The sequence below is a fragment of the Betta splendens genome, chromosome 16 (assembly GCF_900634795.4).
Source record: "Betta splendens chromosome 16, fBetSpl5.4, whole genome shotgun sequence".
Lineage (NCBI taxonomy): Eukaryota > Metazoa > Chordata > Actinopteri > Anabantiformes > Osphronemidae > Betta > Betta splendens.
In genome coordinates, this window is record NC_040896.2 from 6,222,482 (window position 1) to 6,238,127 (window position 15,646).

Here is a 15,646-nt window from a genome sequence, read left to right on the forward strand (position 1 = left end):
ACGTTCTCTGTTATTCTATTCTTTTATCACTGAGCCGCCGTGTACCCACCAGACCACAGGATGTGCTTCCCTCCACTATCTAAAGGAGCAGACAACATTCATATCACATACATCCGTCAGATATGTAGAAGGACGAAGTGTCTCTGCGCGTCTTGGCCTTCGTTTTCATTCCTCGTGTTGAGCAGAGCCGCCGAGCGACGCAGCCTGAGGCGACGCTGCACAGGTCGCACAGCCGCCGTGTGGCTGATGGAGCAGCTCACACACAAGACTGGGATGTTCAGGGTGGGAGCATCAGCTGAAGGTGACCTCTTCTCCGTAATGACTCAGATACAGTAGGAACCACTTATTAGGTTCCCTGTAAACACAACGCTCAGTGGCAGCGTGTCATGTCTCCTTATGTATGAAGGAAGACAGGAACATAATTAACATTTGTCCGTCATAGTTCTGTTTTCTCGTGTGTCAGATCCTTCTCGTGTTATGAAAAGTCACACGTTTAAACAGATCGCATCAACATGTGACGTCTGTGTAATCTCTGGAATCGTGTTCCCGTTCTCTGAATGTCTCGACGCTCGTGTGGACGTGTCAGGTCAGCAGATTCCTGAAACGCTGAAACATGGAGGCTTTGTGCTGATACACAGTCCATCTTCACTGGATTCTCCTTCACGCTGACCTTCACGGTGCAGGTCTGCTGCTCATTCTGAGCTTTTTGACCAGTGTATCTCTCAGGATAAGTAAAAAAATCAAGTGGTTGTTTCATTCCAAGCAAATGAGCCTTTTCTGGCAGTGGACGTTCCTCACACACGCTGATGCAGCATCAACGAGGCCCAGAGCCTCACTGCTACAACCTGAGGCCAAAGGACGTCCTGTTACGAGCACAGGTCCAGTAGTGTCTTCTATAAACATATGCTTCAGGTGTCCATCAACGTCGAACCACTGTCTCTCTATTTACCTTCTTTTTTCTTCAGATAACGAAGAATCTACGCAGAAACGGAAACAGTACACCAGAGAAACGTCCTCGTGTTGCACTGGGTTTTAGGATCTGTAATAATTATTATATATGTCAGAGACAGGACTTCATACTGGGGCCGCACGGTGGTGCAGTGGGTCGCACTGTCGCCTCACAAACAGAAGGGCCGGGGTGGTTTGCACGTTCTCCCCGTGTTTGGTTCTCTCCGGGTTCTTCGGCTTCTTCCCACGGTCCAAAAACATGCATTAGGTTCATTGGTCACTCTTCATTTCCCGTAGGTGTGTGTGTGTGTGTAAATGGCCCGTGTGTTGCCCTGTGATGGACTGGCGACCTGTCCAGGGTGGACCCCTCCTCTCTGGACAGCTGGGATGGGCTCCAGCACCACCCGCGACCCCATATGGGACTAAGCGGTGAATGGACTTTAAACTGTTTATTGACATTTTATGAAATTTTGACATAATCTACAACACAATGTTGTACAGCAATTCCTGGTAAATTAAGAAATAATATAATAATATTAGTCATTGTATCAGCAACAAGTTAGTCCTGTTATCAATATTTGGTACAAAGCAACACAGCCCTGATACGATGGCTATTAAACACTGCCCTCTAGTGGCCACTGGTAGCTGATGCAACCCACTATTCACATTCGCTCAGAGGTTTTAAATCCGTTTACTTTTACCTTAAATCCACTATGTGAAGGACCTACCAAGACCTTCAATTAAAGTTCCATCTCACACATCCAGTGATTGAAGAACTGACAGTAGCCCAAGAACCAGACACTGGAGTTTGGTTGACGTCCATCAAGAAACATACAACTGTTCATCTCAATGCAAACGTTCGGCAGCTGTTTCCTGTTACTGCGAAACAACACAAAACAAAACACAGCTGGGACAGCAAACCATAAAGAAAATGAAAAGATATAATATTGACAAAATATAAAGTGTATTAAATAACAGACTGGAACGGAGAAACTTTAAATTAGCTAAATAATGAAGGGACTAGTGAGAAGCCCACAACAACAGTCTGCACAACAGCCTCCTGCTCTGAACCTCAGTGCGTTTCCAAGGAAGGAAGTCTGGTCATGTGACCAACGTTCCCACAGGGGACTTTTCAGGTTTTTATTAGCAAACTGTTGATTAAATCACCCACAGAGTAGAAGTGTTCCATTGAACCACACTGCATGTGTAGAGGCCCGTTTAACCCGTGGAGGTGCTCAGACCTCACTAAGTTAGTGTATAAGCAGCTAGCTAGCACGTAGTAACACGTCTAATCAACAGGTCATACAATACTATAAACACATCAGTTCAGCAGAAGGCACAGAAACTGGCTGCAGCACCAACCGCGCAGACGCCTGTTCATCAGGATCCGCGTGAGCAGATCAGTGACGCTGGAGATGGAGCTCAACCAAACTCAGCACACAGACAGAACAGTGCCCCAGAGAAGTCAACTGCACCTCATCACCAGTGACTCCCTGACTCCTGAAAGAGTTGATGCAGCAGCTGAGACTCACTGGATCCTGCAGGAGATCCAAGGACACAGAACCTGGTCCAGTGACCAACCCTGAAGGAAAAGGCGCTGCTACGTTAGATGCAGTTTGAGCCCAGTCAGCGCTTACTCGCCGCTGTCAAGCTTTGAAATGAGCAGACAGAAACTGAGGACCCTGGAGCTGGAGGCTGAAGACGAGTCTGATGAGCAGCTGAACCACAGGCTGGAGACGTCTGCTGAGGTGGTGACAGCAGCGTGTGAAACTCCTGCCCTCCCTCTAAAGGTGGGAGGATGGAAACGCTGCCTCCTCCCACACGGCAGCGCGTCACCACGGGTTCAGACGCCGTGTCCTCGTGTTCTGGCTCGGCTGCAGGTTGAAGCATGGCACCGCTGCTGCTGCTGCTGCTGCTGCTGCTCGACGGGTGTGTGTCGTCTGCTCAGGACAACGGTTAGTGAGATCATCACTGTGTTACAGACAGATGACACTAATGCAAGTTTGTTTTTGAATCTCAACCCATTTATCTAAAAAACTCTAATTACAACATGGAGCTTCAGGTAACGTTCATGAACGCCTGGAGATCTCTCATGTTCACTTGTTTTGTTTGTGCGTGAGGTCTGAACGCTGGTTGTGAACTGAAGTGAAGCGTTTTTATTTCACAGCCGCTCGTTGTCTTTTCTGAGACTCAGGACAGGAACAAGTCGAGGTCAGAACAGACAGGAAGTGCCCAGATGACATATTTAAACTCAGATCATGCCTTTAAAAGGTCGCACACACGATGAAACCAAACCGAGAGCATCGAGAGACAAACACATGAAGTTTGTTTAAGAGAAACCGACTTGAAAGTAGATGAAAAGCTTGAAAACGGGATGAAGCTGCTCAACAACCCGTTGAGCGACTGCTCTTTCCATCCATGGCCAAACTACCACACGGCTTGTGATCAGCTGTTTCCACCTCAGCTCTGATGACTTCACGTTTGAAGGTGTAACCGTTAGTGTCCCTGTGTTGCAGAGGTCATAGAGGTCATTTACCCACAGAAGGAGTGGACGCTGCCCAGCGGCTCCTCCATCAAACTGTCCTGTGAGGCGAACTATAACTCCCAACAGTGCGGAGACGTGCACGTGGTTTGGTGTAAAACAAGCAGCAACGAGCAGCTGGAACTGACGGAACCCAGCAAATATGTCACCACGGTGAACGAGACGCTCGCCGGCAGCGGCGCCAGGCGGCGCCACGTGGTGACGGAGATCCTCCACCTGACTGCAGGCGACAGCGCTCAGTTCCAGTGCAAGGCTGAATGTGAGCGAGGGGCGTCAGCGATGGGCCACTTCATCCGGATCCTGGTTAAAGGTAAAAGCATCGCAGCGAATGGAGCCCAGATCCACAGTGTGACCGACCCTTCTTCTCTTCATATTGTGACAGACTGAAGCCTCCAGACGTCTAACAGCCGAGGCACCAGACTGAGCAGCAGCTCCACAGTGGCCACTTCACGATCCACCTGTTTAAGTACAGCAGCTCTGAGTGAGGAAACAGTGGAAACAGTGGGTGGTGGAGTCAAATCCATGTGAACAATGGGGCCAAAACATTAGAACTGCTTCTTTAAATAATGCACTGCTAGTAGACCCCCCCCAAAAAAAGAAATGTCCCGCTAAGAAGCTCAAATATTAAAAAGTTTTCAAAATTCAACAATTTGTCTCTATACATTTGTAACAAAGAACAACTGACGCAGAGAAAAGGCCGTGCTTGAACACTGACGACCTCCGGGTGTGAACATGCTGCTTTCCTTCCTGCAGCTACAGCCACCGAGAGGCTGCAAAACCAAACCACAGGACAGGAAACGGCACAGCGGTGCCTGAAGCGAGAGCGTCAAAGCCAAGAGTCCCCGTGGTTTCACTGTGCACAGAGACACTCTGCTTAATAGACGCTCAGCTTCAGGACGTGTTTAAGTAAAACCAAGACGCCCCTCGTTTCAGTCTAGTCTAAAACCAGTCGCGACTGCGTTGACCTCTTATTGGCTGACGTCTCGTAGCCTCTCAGTCAAATCTGATGGTTCAATTGCTCCCACTGCCTGGTTTACATTCAGATTTCCACCCAGACTTTCTCACATGATAATAACAGACGCGTTGGTCCGTTACATCCACTCCACCAAACCGTCCTGTCTCTAGAAATCACGCTGATGAATAAAAGTTGAAGGAAGTTGAACCTGGAGCCTGTTGAAGCTCAGCATCACTCACCACAGTGGTGTCATTTAATAAGAGCCCATTTCCCCGCTGTGGGACTAATAAAAGCATTCTATTCTGTAGATCTGAACGTTTGAATTGAAATGCTGCCTTGCTCTAGGGAACTGGAGAACATTGTTCAGGACAATCATCTGTCTGAACAATAAACTGGACTGGACTCGTAACACAGATGCACTGTACAGGAAGGGTCAGAGCAGACTCTACCTGCTGAGGAGACTGCGGTCTTTTGGAGTGAAGGGGCCACTCCTGAAGACCTTCTATGACTCTGTGGTGGCATCATCATCCTGTAGGTGTGGTCTGATGGAGCAGCAGCATCACAGCGAGGGACAGGAAGAGACTGGACAGGATCATCAAGAAGTCCAGCTCTGTCCTGGGCTGCACTCTGGACACGGTGCAGGAGGTGGGTGAGAGAAGGGTCCTGGCTGAACCAACATCCATCATGGACCAGGTCTCTCACCCACTGGAGGACTCACTGTCTGCTCTGGAGCAGCTTCAGTAGCAGACTGATCCACCCTCGCTGTGTGAAGGAGAGATATCGTAGATCCTTCCTACCTGCTGCTGTCAGACTGTACAATCAGAACTGTTGACCACATCCCACCACAGTCACTCACCCACTGCATCAGTGGTTTATATAGCAACCTGCTCTGCACAATATTTGTGTAAATCTGTGAACAATCATGTACATTGTTACCGGTACAAATCTTATACCCATTACTGTGCAATAACCCTGCAATGACCTCATACTCACTCTAACTGTACTGTACTGCGTTGTACTGAGCCAACACATACTGTTCTGTACCTGTATTCTCGCTCATCTGTACTGCTGTGAAGTAATTTCCCCACTGCGGGACTATTAAAGGTTTTCTTATTCTTATTCTTTGTCCTGAACAGAAGGGGCCACGTTTCATTTGAAGGGTTCACGTGCAGAAAAGCTATTGCTCAGTAGACAGGCTGCTCGCTGCGGCTGGCTTTCATCAACATCATGTTCTGAAAAGAGGCAAGGACCTGCAGAAGTCAGATTGGTTTAGTGTCACTAAGACGTTTTATTTAATTTTGTAGAAAGTGAGAATCAGTAAATGAACTGCTGGCTCCTGACACACAGCTTCATTCAGATGCAACATCAAGGACCTTCTATTGATGTCCTAATAATAAAACCAAGTAGTTATATAGAAGACTGTGAATGAGGGAAACGCTCTTCTCTGTCGTGTCTAGTGGCATATCAGGCTCTGCTATAGTTCTATAGGAAGTTTATTAAGAACAAGCCACAGGTCACAGATACTTGCTGAGGTCTGGGTGAATCCATGCTGTAAACCAGACAACTGTCATCAGTTCCCTACACTCGTCCAATTACAGTGGTTTTCACCTTTACAACCTCATGGTATTTCCACATGTATGATTTCTCCATTTGTGACCAATGGTGACAGCGACCCCTGGCGGCGTTCGGCGGTATAGCACATGGATCAATACTGTGCCATTCCAGTTTTTTAACCACAGTTCGATGTATTATTTATTATTTGTAAACAATAAAATCCATGACATTTATAACATTTTAATAAGCTAATGTCATTTTCAGTAAAAATAAAATCTAGAATATTTTAGACACTTAATTAAACACGGGTTCATTAATTTCCTCATTTCTCTTTCGGACAATAAAAGCATGATCTTCATCAGTCCGTGAGCAGCTGGTGTGCGTCATGAAGCTCCTCTTATGCGCCGCATACAGCAGGTCGTTAGTTGGAAGAAGCGTTCTTACCTACCTGCATCTCTGTGGGCTGAAGGATTCAAAGCCATCAGTATGTGAGCAACAATCAATTCACATAAGAACAGAAGTGTCTCTGTCCGATCCAGGTTTAGCTCCGCATCAGTCCGCGGGGGGCCACATGACATCAGGAGTTCTGTGATGGGTTGATCTTGGTGAACTTGCTCTGCAGGAACACTCTGGGAACACACAGTCCCTCCTTCTTGTTGACTGTTTCTCTCAGGACGTAGTCAGTGGCAACAGACTGGAAGCCTGTTTCCTCAAAGAGCTGATTCAGGAACTCTGAAAGAAGACACAAGACACTTTATTTAGACATTAGCAGGCAAACATATAGATGATTATAACACTATAGGATAGTGATGTTTTTTACATACTGTATAGGTGTGTCTGGTTTACTTTCTCCTTTAGCTTCCATGAAACAGACACAAACACAAACTAATGACTAACCTTTAGAAAAGAAGTAGGACCTGGTTCCATCTTGGCGAACGTAGAAGTTGTCTCCGAGCTTGCTTCCAGCTTTAAATCGGAGCATTGCGTGATCGTACAGGCCGTAGTCCCTGAACAGCACAATACCTCCAGGCTTCAGCACCTTAAACCCACAACCAAGTTATGGCACCACACGAAAACCTGAGTATCAGCCAAGACGTCTGTGTCATATAAGCATTTGCATACGTGGATTATCCAATTAAAAGTGGTTGGGCTAGACTTGGACCTCAGGCCTGTCTCGGCTCTCACCCTGCTGATGTTCTGCACGGCCAGCTTCATTTTGTCCGGATGAATGGCCGACAGGACGAAGATGAGAGTGACCACGTCCACGCTGCCTTCAGGAACGTTCTCCCTCAAATCATCCTTGGTTAGATCACACTGGAAGGCACAGCAGCGCTCCGGGCAACACAGGGGGTTTTGCTGCAAACAACACAACCTTTTAACGACAGTGATCTGCACAACGTGTACCAGTGAAACGGAGGAAAACTCTGTTTACTTTGACAAAGTCAACGGCTCGTGGTGAGAAGTCGCAGGCGTAAACAAAGATGCTGCGGTCGTCCTCCAGCAGAGGGAAGATGCAGTTTCCCACGCCACAGCCGGCCTCGAGCAGGACCAGCCTCTGGGAGGCGAACTGGAAGCACACGGCACCACATCAATCCTCTCTGATACGGGCTTCAAGCTGGAGACGGAACCCGACATTCCTCACCTCTCTACACGCTTTGAGCTCCTCGAACTCCCTCGTGGTCCAGTGTCTGTCCTTGAAGAAGTTGGTCGTGTTTCTTTTGTAAAATAGATCCCAGTTTCTCTGAGCTTCTTTCTCCAGCTTGACCTGCTTGAATTCGGACACCAGAGCCCGGTCGCTGCGGAGCCGGTCCAGCTCCTCCTGGGTCAGAACTCTGGCGGTGGAGGTGCAGCTTTGTCGTGGAACCCGCGGAGCGTCTCCGTCTTTTACGTCCACGTCTTGTTCTTTGTTTGGGACGTTCCGTGACAGTGCCATGATGCTCTGAATGGCCTCTTGGTCCTTGCCAGTAAATGTGCTGCTAAATAACAGGGAACAAAGTAGATACAACCCGCTCGAACCAACGAAGTCGAGTCTGGTTCCTTTCGCCCGTTCTCGTCCGTTTTGTGCGTTACCGTAACTTCTCCGCGTAAAATCAGACTATTCGGGCACATTTAATCGCCGGACCGGAAACGGAAGAGGAGGGGCAATGACGAAAGCGTTGTTGTGCTAAATGTTAGCATTAGGCTAACTTTGTCTTACAGTTGCTTTCTTACTGTAATCTAACCAAAGTTACTGAACACGACCGGCTCCTCCGACTATTTCGCATAAATGAGGATCTAAAAACGTTGGACATGAACGGAAGCACGAATCCGCTGCTGGACAAAGAGGAGCACGTTCTGAAGCTCGGGGAGAGCTTTGAGAAGAGGCCAAAATCTTCCTTTCACACCATCAGATGTGAGTGTGAACGCGCGTTACGGTAACTGTTGTGTCCAGTTCGCTGCCTCGGACTTGGCCCAGTGGGACATTCTCAGAGACACATATTGTGACAGTCATTTCATGGACGTTTCCCAGCGACTCTTACAATAAAGAGGGTTAATGTTTGTACTGGTTTGTGTTTGTAGAAGTTTAACCAGCGCGTGTTATTCGGAGAGACGGCGGGAGGTGTTCTTTTGCTAAAATCCTGTTTATTGATATTTTAGTATCACTACTGTCAGAACCTACACATTTTCCTAAAAACGGTTTTAAACGTGAACTGTTTTCACTGAAACTCTGAACTAGTTTGGCATAAAGTTTAGAATCAATAGTACGTTTCCATTGTTTTGCTTCTGTGAGTTATCGCGATATCCTTTGAAGGCACATGCTTCACACACAAAGCCTTTGTTGAAAGAGGCAGCAGTGTGTTTTGTTACTAATAAAATTTGCTTGTTAAAACGTGGTTATAAATCAATTGATTTGATTATTACCTGACAGATGTTTTTTTGCAGATGATTTCAAACCAGCATCCATTGATACAAGCTGCGAGGGAGAGCTTCAAGTTGGCAAAGGAGATGAAGTTACCATAACATTACCTCACATTCCGGTAAAGACAGTAAACGCTGAAGGTTGAATGTGGCCTAGTACAGGTCTGATGGGATGTGGATTCACACCAGCAGCTAAATTATTGTATAGAGTTACGGAAGTAATTTAAGCAAATCTAGATTGTTCATTTGAGACTGTTGCTCTTCCAGGGCTCCACACCTCCTATGACAGTATTTAAAGGAAACAAGCGGCCGTACCAGAAGGACTGTGTGCTCATTATTAACCACGACACCGGGGAGTTTGTGCTGGAGAAGCTGAGCAGCAGCATCCAGGTCAAGAAAACCAGGTGAGAGGTTCAGTTAATGCAAACAATGAGTTCTGAAGTTTTCTTTGCAGCAGCCTGTTGTCGCATCTGTTAATACATAGTTTTGTAAAATAACGTGATTTGCAAGTTTGTTGGATGGAAATGCAAGGGTTAGGGTTTGTTATTCACAGTTATAGGGAACTTTACGTGCTAAGAAAAGAAATTTGATCAGAAAGGATTGTTACTTAGTAGGTCTGATGTTCGTCATGCGTGTACAGGGCTGAGGGAAGCAGTAAGATCCAGGCCCGGATCGAGCAGCAGTCGGTCCGATCCAGCCAGGCCAGCTCACAGTTCAGGGCTCCAACGAAGCCTGGAGCTGGAGTCAAGACTTCTCCATCTCCGTCCAAGGATAACCCATCCCCAGAGCCGCAGCTTGATGACATCAAGAGAGGTGAGCGACTACATATGTAACGGGTCAAAAGCTTTATTGCTCATTCCATCTAAAAAGATATGTGAACAAATAGATCTGCAGAAAACTATGTCAAACCAGTCCCCTGTCTTGTCAGCAGAGCTGCGAGCAGAGGTGGATATGATTGAGCAGATGAGCAGCAGCGGCAGCAGCAGCTCTTCTGACTCGGCCAGCGCCTCAGGGAGCGGCGATGACAGCAGCAGTGACGGCGAGCACGACGCCCCACGTATGAGCCAGACCTCCCCCAGCCGCCTTCCTGTGGCCAACGGAGGAGCCGAGCGGCAGCAGGGCAACAATCAGCTCATGAACACACTCCGTGAGTATCTTTGTAGGCAGTGTTTTATGTGCTGTGGAGAGAGAACAGACACTTAATGACAGTCCTTCTTCACAGGAAACGACCTTCAGCTTAGTGAGTCTGGCAGCGACAGCGACGACGACTGACCTCTGCTGGTTGGGATCCCTCCTCACTCTCCACCTCCTTCTTCCTGCCTGGCTCATTCGTTCCTTTGCTGTGATAGCTGACCGTAGCTGTATATCTTGGCTTGACTGTATTTTTAACTTTATTTTAGTAGAGTCTGAAAGTTGGCCAGCCTGGGACTTTAAGAGTGTATTTTTATTAGATGTATATTTTGTTTTGTATTGCAAAACATTAGAAGAAGAAGCAGAACCATGTTTTACTTCAGAGGTTATATTAGAGCGCGCACACATATTTTCTGTACTTAGAGCATCTAGTTTTATCTACATTATCATCTCTGGTTGTGGGGTTTGTGTTTATGACAAGACAGGGAAGTGATTGTTTTAAACTAAGCCCCCAGTCTCCTTCATGCTTTAGTGGCTTGTTTTGATTACATAATTGCAAAATTGCACAGCTGGAACCTGAGCAGCCTGTGATGATCAGGAAATCCAAGAAACAGTAATTCATTCTAGAATCAGTCTTCATTCAGAAATAAGGCTGATAGCCAACAGTGTGTTAGTCCCTGTCAGTGTTTCCTCACTTCACACTGTGACTGTAGCTGCAAACCAGCGTATTAAATTCACCAAAGCCCGGACACACACACACACACACACACACACACACACACACACACACACACACACACACACACACACACACACACACACACACACACACTACAGTTAGCCTCTGTAGATTTGACAGGTCTTAGCAGGAAGCTTCACCTGCGGTGTGTGTTGGACTGAATCAAAGTTATTGTTTGTTGGCTTTGGTAACTTTATTACATTTATTGACTCACTGTAACTGTGAGTGCCTCTGATATTAATTAGAGCCTACAGGCGCCATTACTGGTAACTTAACCACTTAAAATCCAAATGTTACCTTTGCATTTTTCTATTTGAGGCATTAGTCATGGTGGTGGTGGTTTAACCTCTTCCTTGCCTTACCTCATTTCAGGTGGGAAACAAAGCTGAATGTGTCATTTTGTGTAAAAGCCAAAGAGACGAACTGGCCGAGAGCAGGAATGTTGGCAGTGTAGCAGCGACCTGTCAGTGTTTGTCTGAGGCTGCGCTGTCTTGTGCATGTGAGCCACGGGTGATACTGAACACCATTCAGTAGCCAGCGTACAGTATATGATTATTAATGTGATGCAACAGCATCATAGTCAAAATTCATTGGAAAATGAAAAACGTCCTTGCCAGATGTGAGAAAGCTTCTAAATGTAGAGTTGAGAGGAAAGCATCTAATGTAATTCATCATAAGATATAAACTGAATGTCTCATCATATTTGATGTTGTCCAGTTCAAAAGCTGAAGGACAGACAACGCAGTAAGCTGAGCTGGAAAGTTTAACAAATAAAAAAGAAACCAAATGCTTTCAGCTCGGAAGAAATTTGGAACTGAACCACAAATATTTGTCACATCAAACTAAACCCAACTCCCTGATTTGAACACACTGAGGACAGCCTTTGAATGCCGCCACTTAAAGTGTTCAGCAGTGGACGTGCTCGTTGAATCAACCACTGGTCTGTTGCCCACTGGTTGCATTCTTTAGTTTCATGGTTCTTGTTTCAGTGATTTATGGTTGTGTATGTGTTACCTGAGGTGTATTAAAGTGTGTAAATCCAACCAGATGTTTTTCCTCCATTGCCATTTGAGTCATTTTCTCAATGAGAGCTCCTAAAACTAACATTTGCTTTCTGTTATAAGAAGTGATGATGTTGGGGAATAGATTTTTAGGACGGTACGTTTGTAGACGTGATGTCCCTCTGTTCTCCAAATCCTTGATATGATGGAGGTTCAGGCCTGTAAATGAGCCTTTATGGATTATTTTGTTTCTGCCAACTGTTTCATGAGTCATAAATCTTTTCTGTTCATGATGTTCAGTCACCGTGAGCCCAAACAGACCTGCTCTGTGGAGACAGACATGGCGTTGTTCTCCTGTCAGAAAGCTTCAGTTCAGGCTTTAAAGAGTAAAGACAACAGCCACACATGGACTTTCGATAAAAGGTTATATTGCTGGTCTTAAATAGTTATTGTCGAGCGAAGCGTCTGCTCAAAGCGACTTCACTGTGTTACGAGGCACAACAACCTGTACATGGAGCATATTGTCATTACAGTACGTTTTCCCTGCGTTGGTGCAGCAGCTGACTCACATTTGGGCATTTCTCTACAAATAGTGACACAAACACAAAATACATAAATAGCTTTTGTTTCCCTTTAACATATTCATGATTCTGACTTGTGCTACAACATGTCATTCAATCTATATATAAATTAACATCATCCACATCAAATGATAATAATTAGAACAATAATAATATAAAAGCAGAATCTCTCATTTAAATCTGGTTAGTTACACTGTGAAGTCATCAGAGAGCTATCATGACAGGATTCATCAGTTTTCTTTGAATGTCACTACTTCAAAGACACATTCTCAGTGTTTGTGGGAAACACTGGCTCCACCGGAGTTCATGGGCCCACATTCTGTCCTAAAGGTCCGAGGCAGCGAAGTGAAAAGAGTAGGAAGTCTTCAAACAGGGCCCTGAGTTCTGCCTCCTGTGGAGTCTCTGGTGGCAGGACAGGATTACATGAGCTAAATGTGGCAGCGAGGATCAGGCTCTGTCCACAAATACAGCGTGTCCCTGGAAAGACCTGGACCCTGAGAACCCGTTGGAGCCGCGCCTGCAGAACCTTTAGCGTCCTCACAAACTCCTCTCAGCAAGTTAACACTGAACCCTCCCCAACCTAAGGCCGCCGTGTCACAAGGGTCACCGTCCAGGGCAGGATATGGGTTTGATGCAGCGCCCCTGGAAGTGGACCAGGTTGGCCGGACAGTGGCAGCCGGCCACGCAGGGCTTCTGGCACGGCCCGATCTCGTTCCAGTTGTCGCAGGTTTTGGTGCAGCCCGGTCCACAGGTGTCGTACACGGCTCCATGTTTGCACTGGGTCGCTGAGGGAGGGAGCAGAGGGTCAGGACATTCAGCCGCTCAGCTGTGATGTGCATGTGTGATGTGTTCTGCTCTGGTAGATAGAAGACAACAGCTGTCAGGCTGAAAGAACATCAGTGTCAGTGAATGTAAACGTGTCAGTCCGTCAGGGAGCGTCTGCTTTAAAGGCTTCTGTTCCTGGACACTGACTACTGATCTGAGCCTCGCTGCAGCGAGGGAGTCATCACGTTAACTGACCAAGCAGACATTTGTAAGGACGTGCTGTCTGTGACGGCTGGTTTCGTGTGTTGCTCACCCGTGCAGGCGGCGTCGGGCCTCCACAGCACGGCCACGCCCTCCCTCGCGCAGGCTCGGCTGTAGGCGATGAACGACTCGCAGTAGCAGTTCTTGTGGACCGGACACTCGCACATGTCCGTCACACACGACCTGCGGGAGACGCGGGAGTCAGCGGGAGGGAGACGCGGAGGCGAGTAGCGCTCAGCCAGCGGGCGGCGTCCGAGCCTCACCTGTAAAACGGCGTGAAGTCCACCACACGGTGGCACCTCTGGAACTCCCACGACTTCAGCTTCTGACACTCCCGGTGCGCGCGGAACTTGACCTTGACGCTGCCGGGGCACAGGAAGGACGGCGGGCGGCGAGGCGGCGGCTGCTGGGAGCAGACCTCGTTCCCGTCCACTCGCCACGACTCCGAGAACTCGTCCACGTCGAATTTGAACTGGCCGTCGCCTCCCATTGTGTCGTCGCGCTTGTGGCCATTGTAGTTTCCACACAGGCCGCAGAGGCGGCCGCGCAGGTGAGGAGCCGCCACCACCTCCACGAAGCTGTCCCCGTCCCAGGTTATCTCCAGGCCTGAGTGGAGGAGCACACCCGAGGTTACCAACAGCGTCATGGGACCGGGCCCTGAACCATCAGCCGTGAGCCACCTGCGATGGTGGTGAGTTTGAGCAGGTATCCGTCCAGGTCGATGTGCACGCCGGGGCCGTGGTAGGGCAGGGCGATGCGCGAGCCGTTCCTCCGAACCGTCAGGTGCTGGTGGAGACTGAGGACCAACCCGCTGAGCCTCACCTCCACAGACTGAGTCCAGGAGAAGGAGCGCGTCCGCCGGGCATCGTTCTTCACCAGCACCTGGACACAGCAGACGGCGTTGGACGGGCTGGAACCCAGACGGCGGTTACCTCAGAGCCGGAGTCCTACCGTGAAGCTGGAGTCGGGGCTGTTGACGTTGGCGTTACTTCCAGAGGGGCCGGCGCCGCAGTCACGGGTCAGAACGTACTGACAGGTTCCCTGAAAATTAAAGGTTCTGCCGTCGAAGGTGTTGTAGTGCGGGTCGCCGAACACGGTGCACACGCCTGGTTCTGCAGAAAAACACGGCGGTGAAGAGACTTAATGAGGACATAATGCAGTGCTGATTAAAGGTGGAGGATGAACTTTGTGGGACCAGATCCACTATTTTAGGTCTGTGTCTTTGTACCAGTAAATTCACAGACATCTGGGGCAATTTCTGCGGCAGTTCACAACCAAAAACAGAAGGAACATGACCCGGGGGCAAACCACAGTCTGGACTTGGGTTCGTGGGAAATGCTCAGACTGAGATCTGTTTTCATTTCGACTTAAAAAAGGAAAATCCAGAGCGTTTTATTGCCTCCCCTAATATCTGATTTCACAGCAGCATCAAAACATCTGCAGAGCAAATCGGAAGCTGCAGGGCTGAGGAGGACTTACTCACTTTCAGTGCAGACGGGGCAGCAGCCGGTTCTGTTCAGGATCTTATTCTGTGGAAGACACAGTTCAATAATCACACAGGGACAAGAGACGACACAGCACCTGAACACAGAGATGGAACAGATCAGGAATGACGGTGAAAGAGTGTGTTTAATGAGGAAGAAGAGACGGAGAGATGAAACCTGTTCCACAGATCAGACCGACTGGAGACCAACTGGGACAAACTGGACAGTTTTTCCACATTTCTTTCACACAGAAGAGAACGAAATAAAAGGAGTTCATATGGTGACAGGTTGAACCAGGACCAGTGCAAAGACACTGATACTCCAACCGCCGTGAAACCGGAGCCGCTGCGTGCTGGCGCTTCATCAGGAGGCAGATCAGAGGCTTTCACAGGCCTGAGGGAGGCTCACACTCACCTCATCTGTCATCACATGCACTTCACCGTGCACAGCCTCCGCACAAAGGCCCCGTCTCTTTGAAGAGGCCGCACTCACAGTGACACAGCCTGGTTCCAGGGGCCTAAATATAGGGAGCCTCCTCTACTGTCACTCAAACACAGACAAAAGGCTGCTCAGAGCCGCGCTGCCAACCCGTCGGTGACTGATGAGACCACAAGTCCATGAGGCCACGAGGCTACAAGTCCACGAGGCCACAAGTCCACGAGGCCACAAGTCCACGAGGCCACAAGTCCATGAGGCCACAAGTCCACAAAGCCACGAGGCCACAGGTCCACGAGGCCACAAGTCCATGAGGCCACAAATCCACGAGGCCACAAGTCCACGAGGCCAC

At 48.2% G+C, this 15,646-nt stretch overlaps 3 protein-coding genes across 5 annotated transcripts in view; 1 reads left to right on the forward strand and 2 right to left on the reverse strand.

The window, feature by feature from the left end:
* Nucleotides 1–6,164: 6,164 nt before the first annotated feature.
* mettl6 (methyltransferase 6, methylcytidine) lies at nt 6,165–8,088 on the reverse strand. The gene is made up of 5 exons (XM_029129461.3): nt 7,642–8,088; nt 7,432–7,566; nt 7,185–7,355; nt 6,897–7,038; nt 6,165–6,731 (listed from the first exon to the last, which is right to left on the reverse strand). The coding sequence occupies exons 1-5, from the start codon at nt 7,930–7,932 to the stop codon at nt 6,577–6,579; spliced, it is 894 nt and encodes a 297-aa protein (XP_028985294.1). The 5' UTR covers nt 7,933–8,088; the 3' UTR covers nt 6,165–6,576.
* Nucleotides 8,089–8,144: 56 nt separating this feature from the next.
* eaf1 (ELL associated factor 1) lies at nt 8,145–11,810 on the forward strand. 2 transcript variants are annotated; one of them, XM_029129463.2, is made up of 6 exons: nt 8,145–8,391; nt 8,922–9,016; nt 9,165–9,301; nt 9,538–9,710; nt 9,826–10,044; nt 10,120–11,810. In XM_029129463.2, exons 1-6 carry the CDS (start codon nt 8,289–8,291, stop codon nt 10,167–10,169), a joined length of 777 nt encoding a protein of 258 aa, XP_028985296.1. In that variant the 5' UTR covers nt 8,145–8,288; the 3' UTR covers nt 10,170–11,810. The 2 variants fall into 2 exon arrangements, with proteins under 2 accessions (XP_028985296.1, XP_028985297.1); XM_029129464.2 differs by having other exon boundaries at nt 9,829–10,044.
* Nucleotides 11,811–12,179: 369 nt separating this feature from the next.
* Nucleotides 12,180–15,646, reverse strand: part of bmper (BMP binding endothelial regulator) — a 13,809-nt gene continuing 10,342 nt past the window's right edge. For both annotated transcript variants that reach the window (XM_029129459.3, XM_029129460.3), the window contains 6 exons: nt 14,859–14,904; nt 14,327–14,487; nt 14,056–14,257; nt 13,639–13,981; nt 13,428–13,558; nt 12,180–13,134 (listed from right to left, as the gene is read on the reverse strand). In XM_029129459.3, coding sequence (XP_028985292.1) covers nt 12,953–13,134; nt 13,428–13,558; nt 13,639–13,981; nt 14,056–14,257; nt 14,327–14,487; nt 14,859–14,904 — 1,065 coding nt within the window. In that variant the 3' untranslated portion in view covers nt 12,180–12,952. The remainder of the gene's footprint in view (nt 13,135–13,427; nt 13,559–13,638; nt 13,982–14,055; nt 14,258–14,326; nt 14,488–14,858; nt 14,905–15,646) is intronic.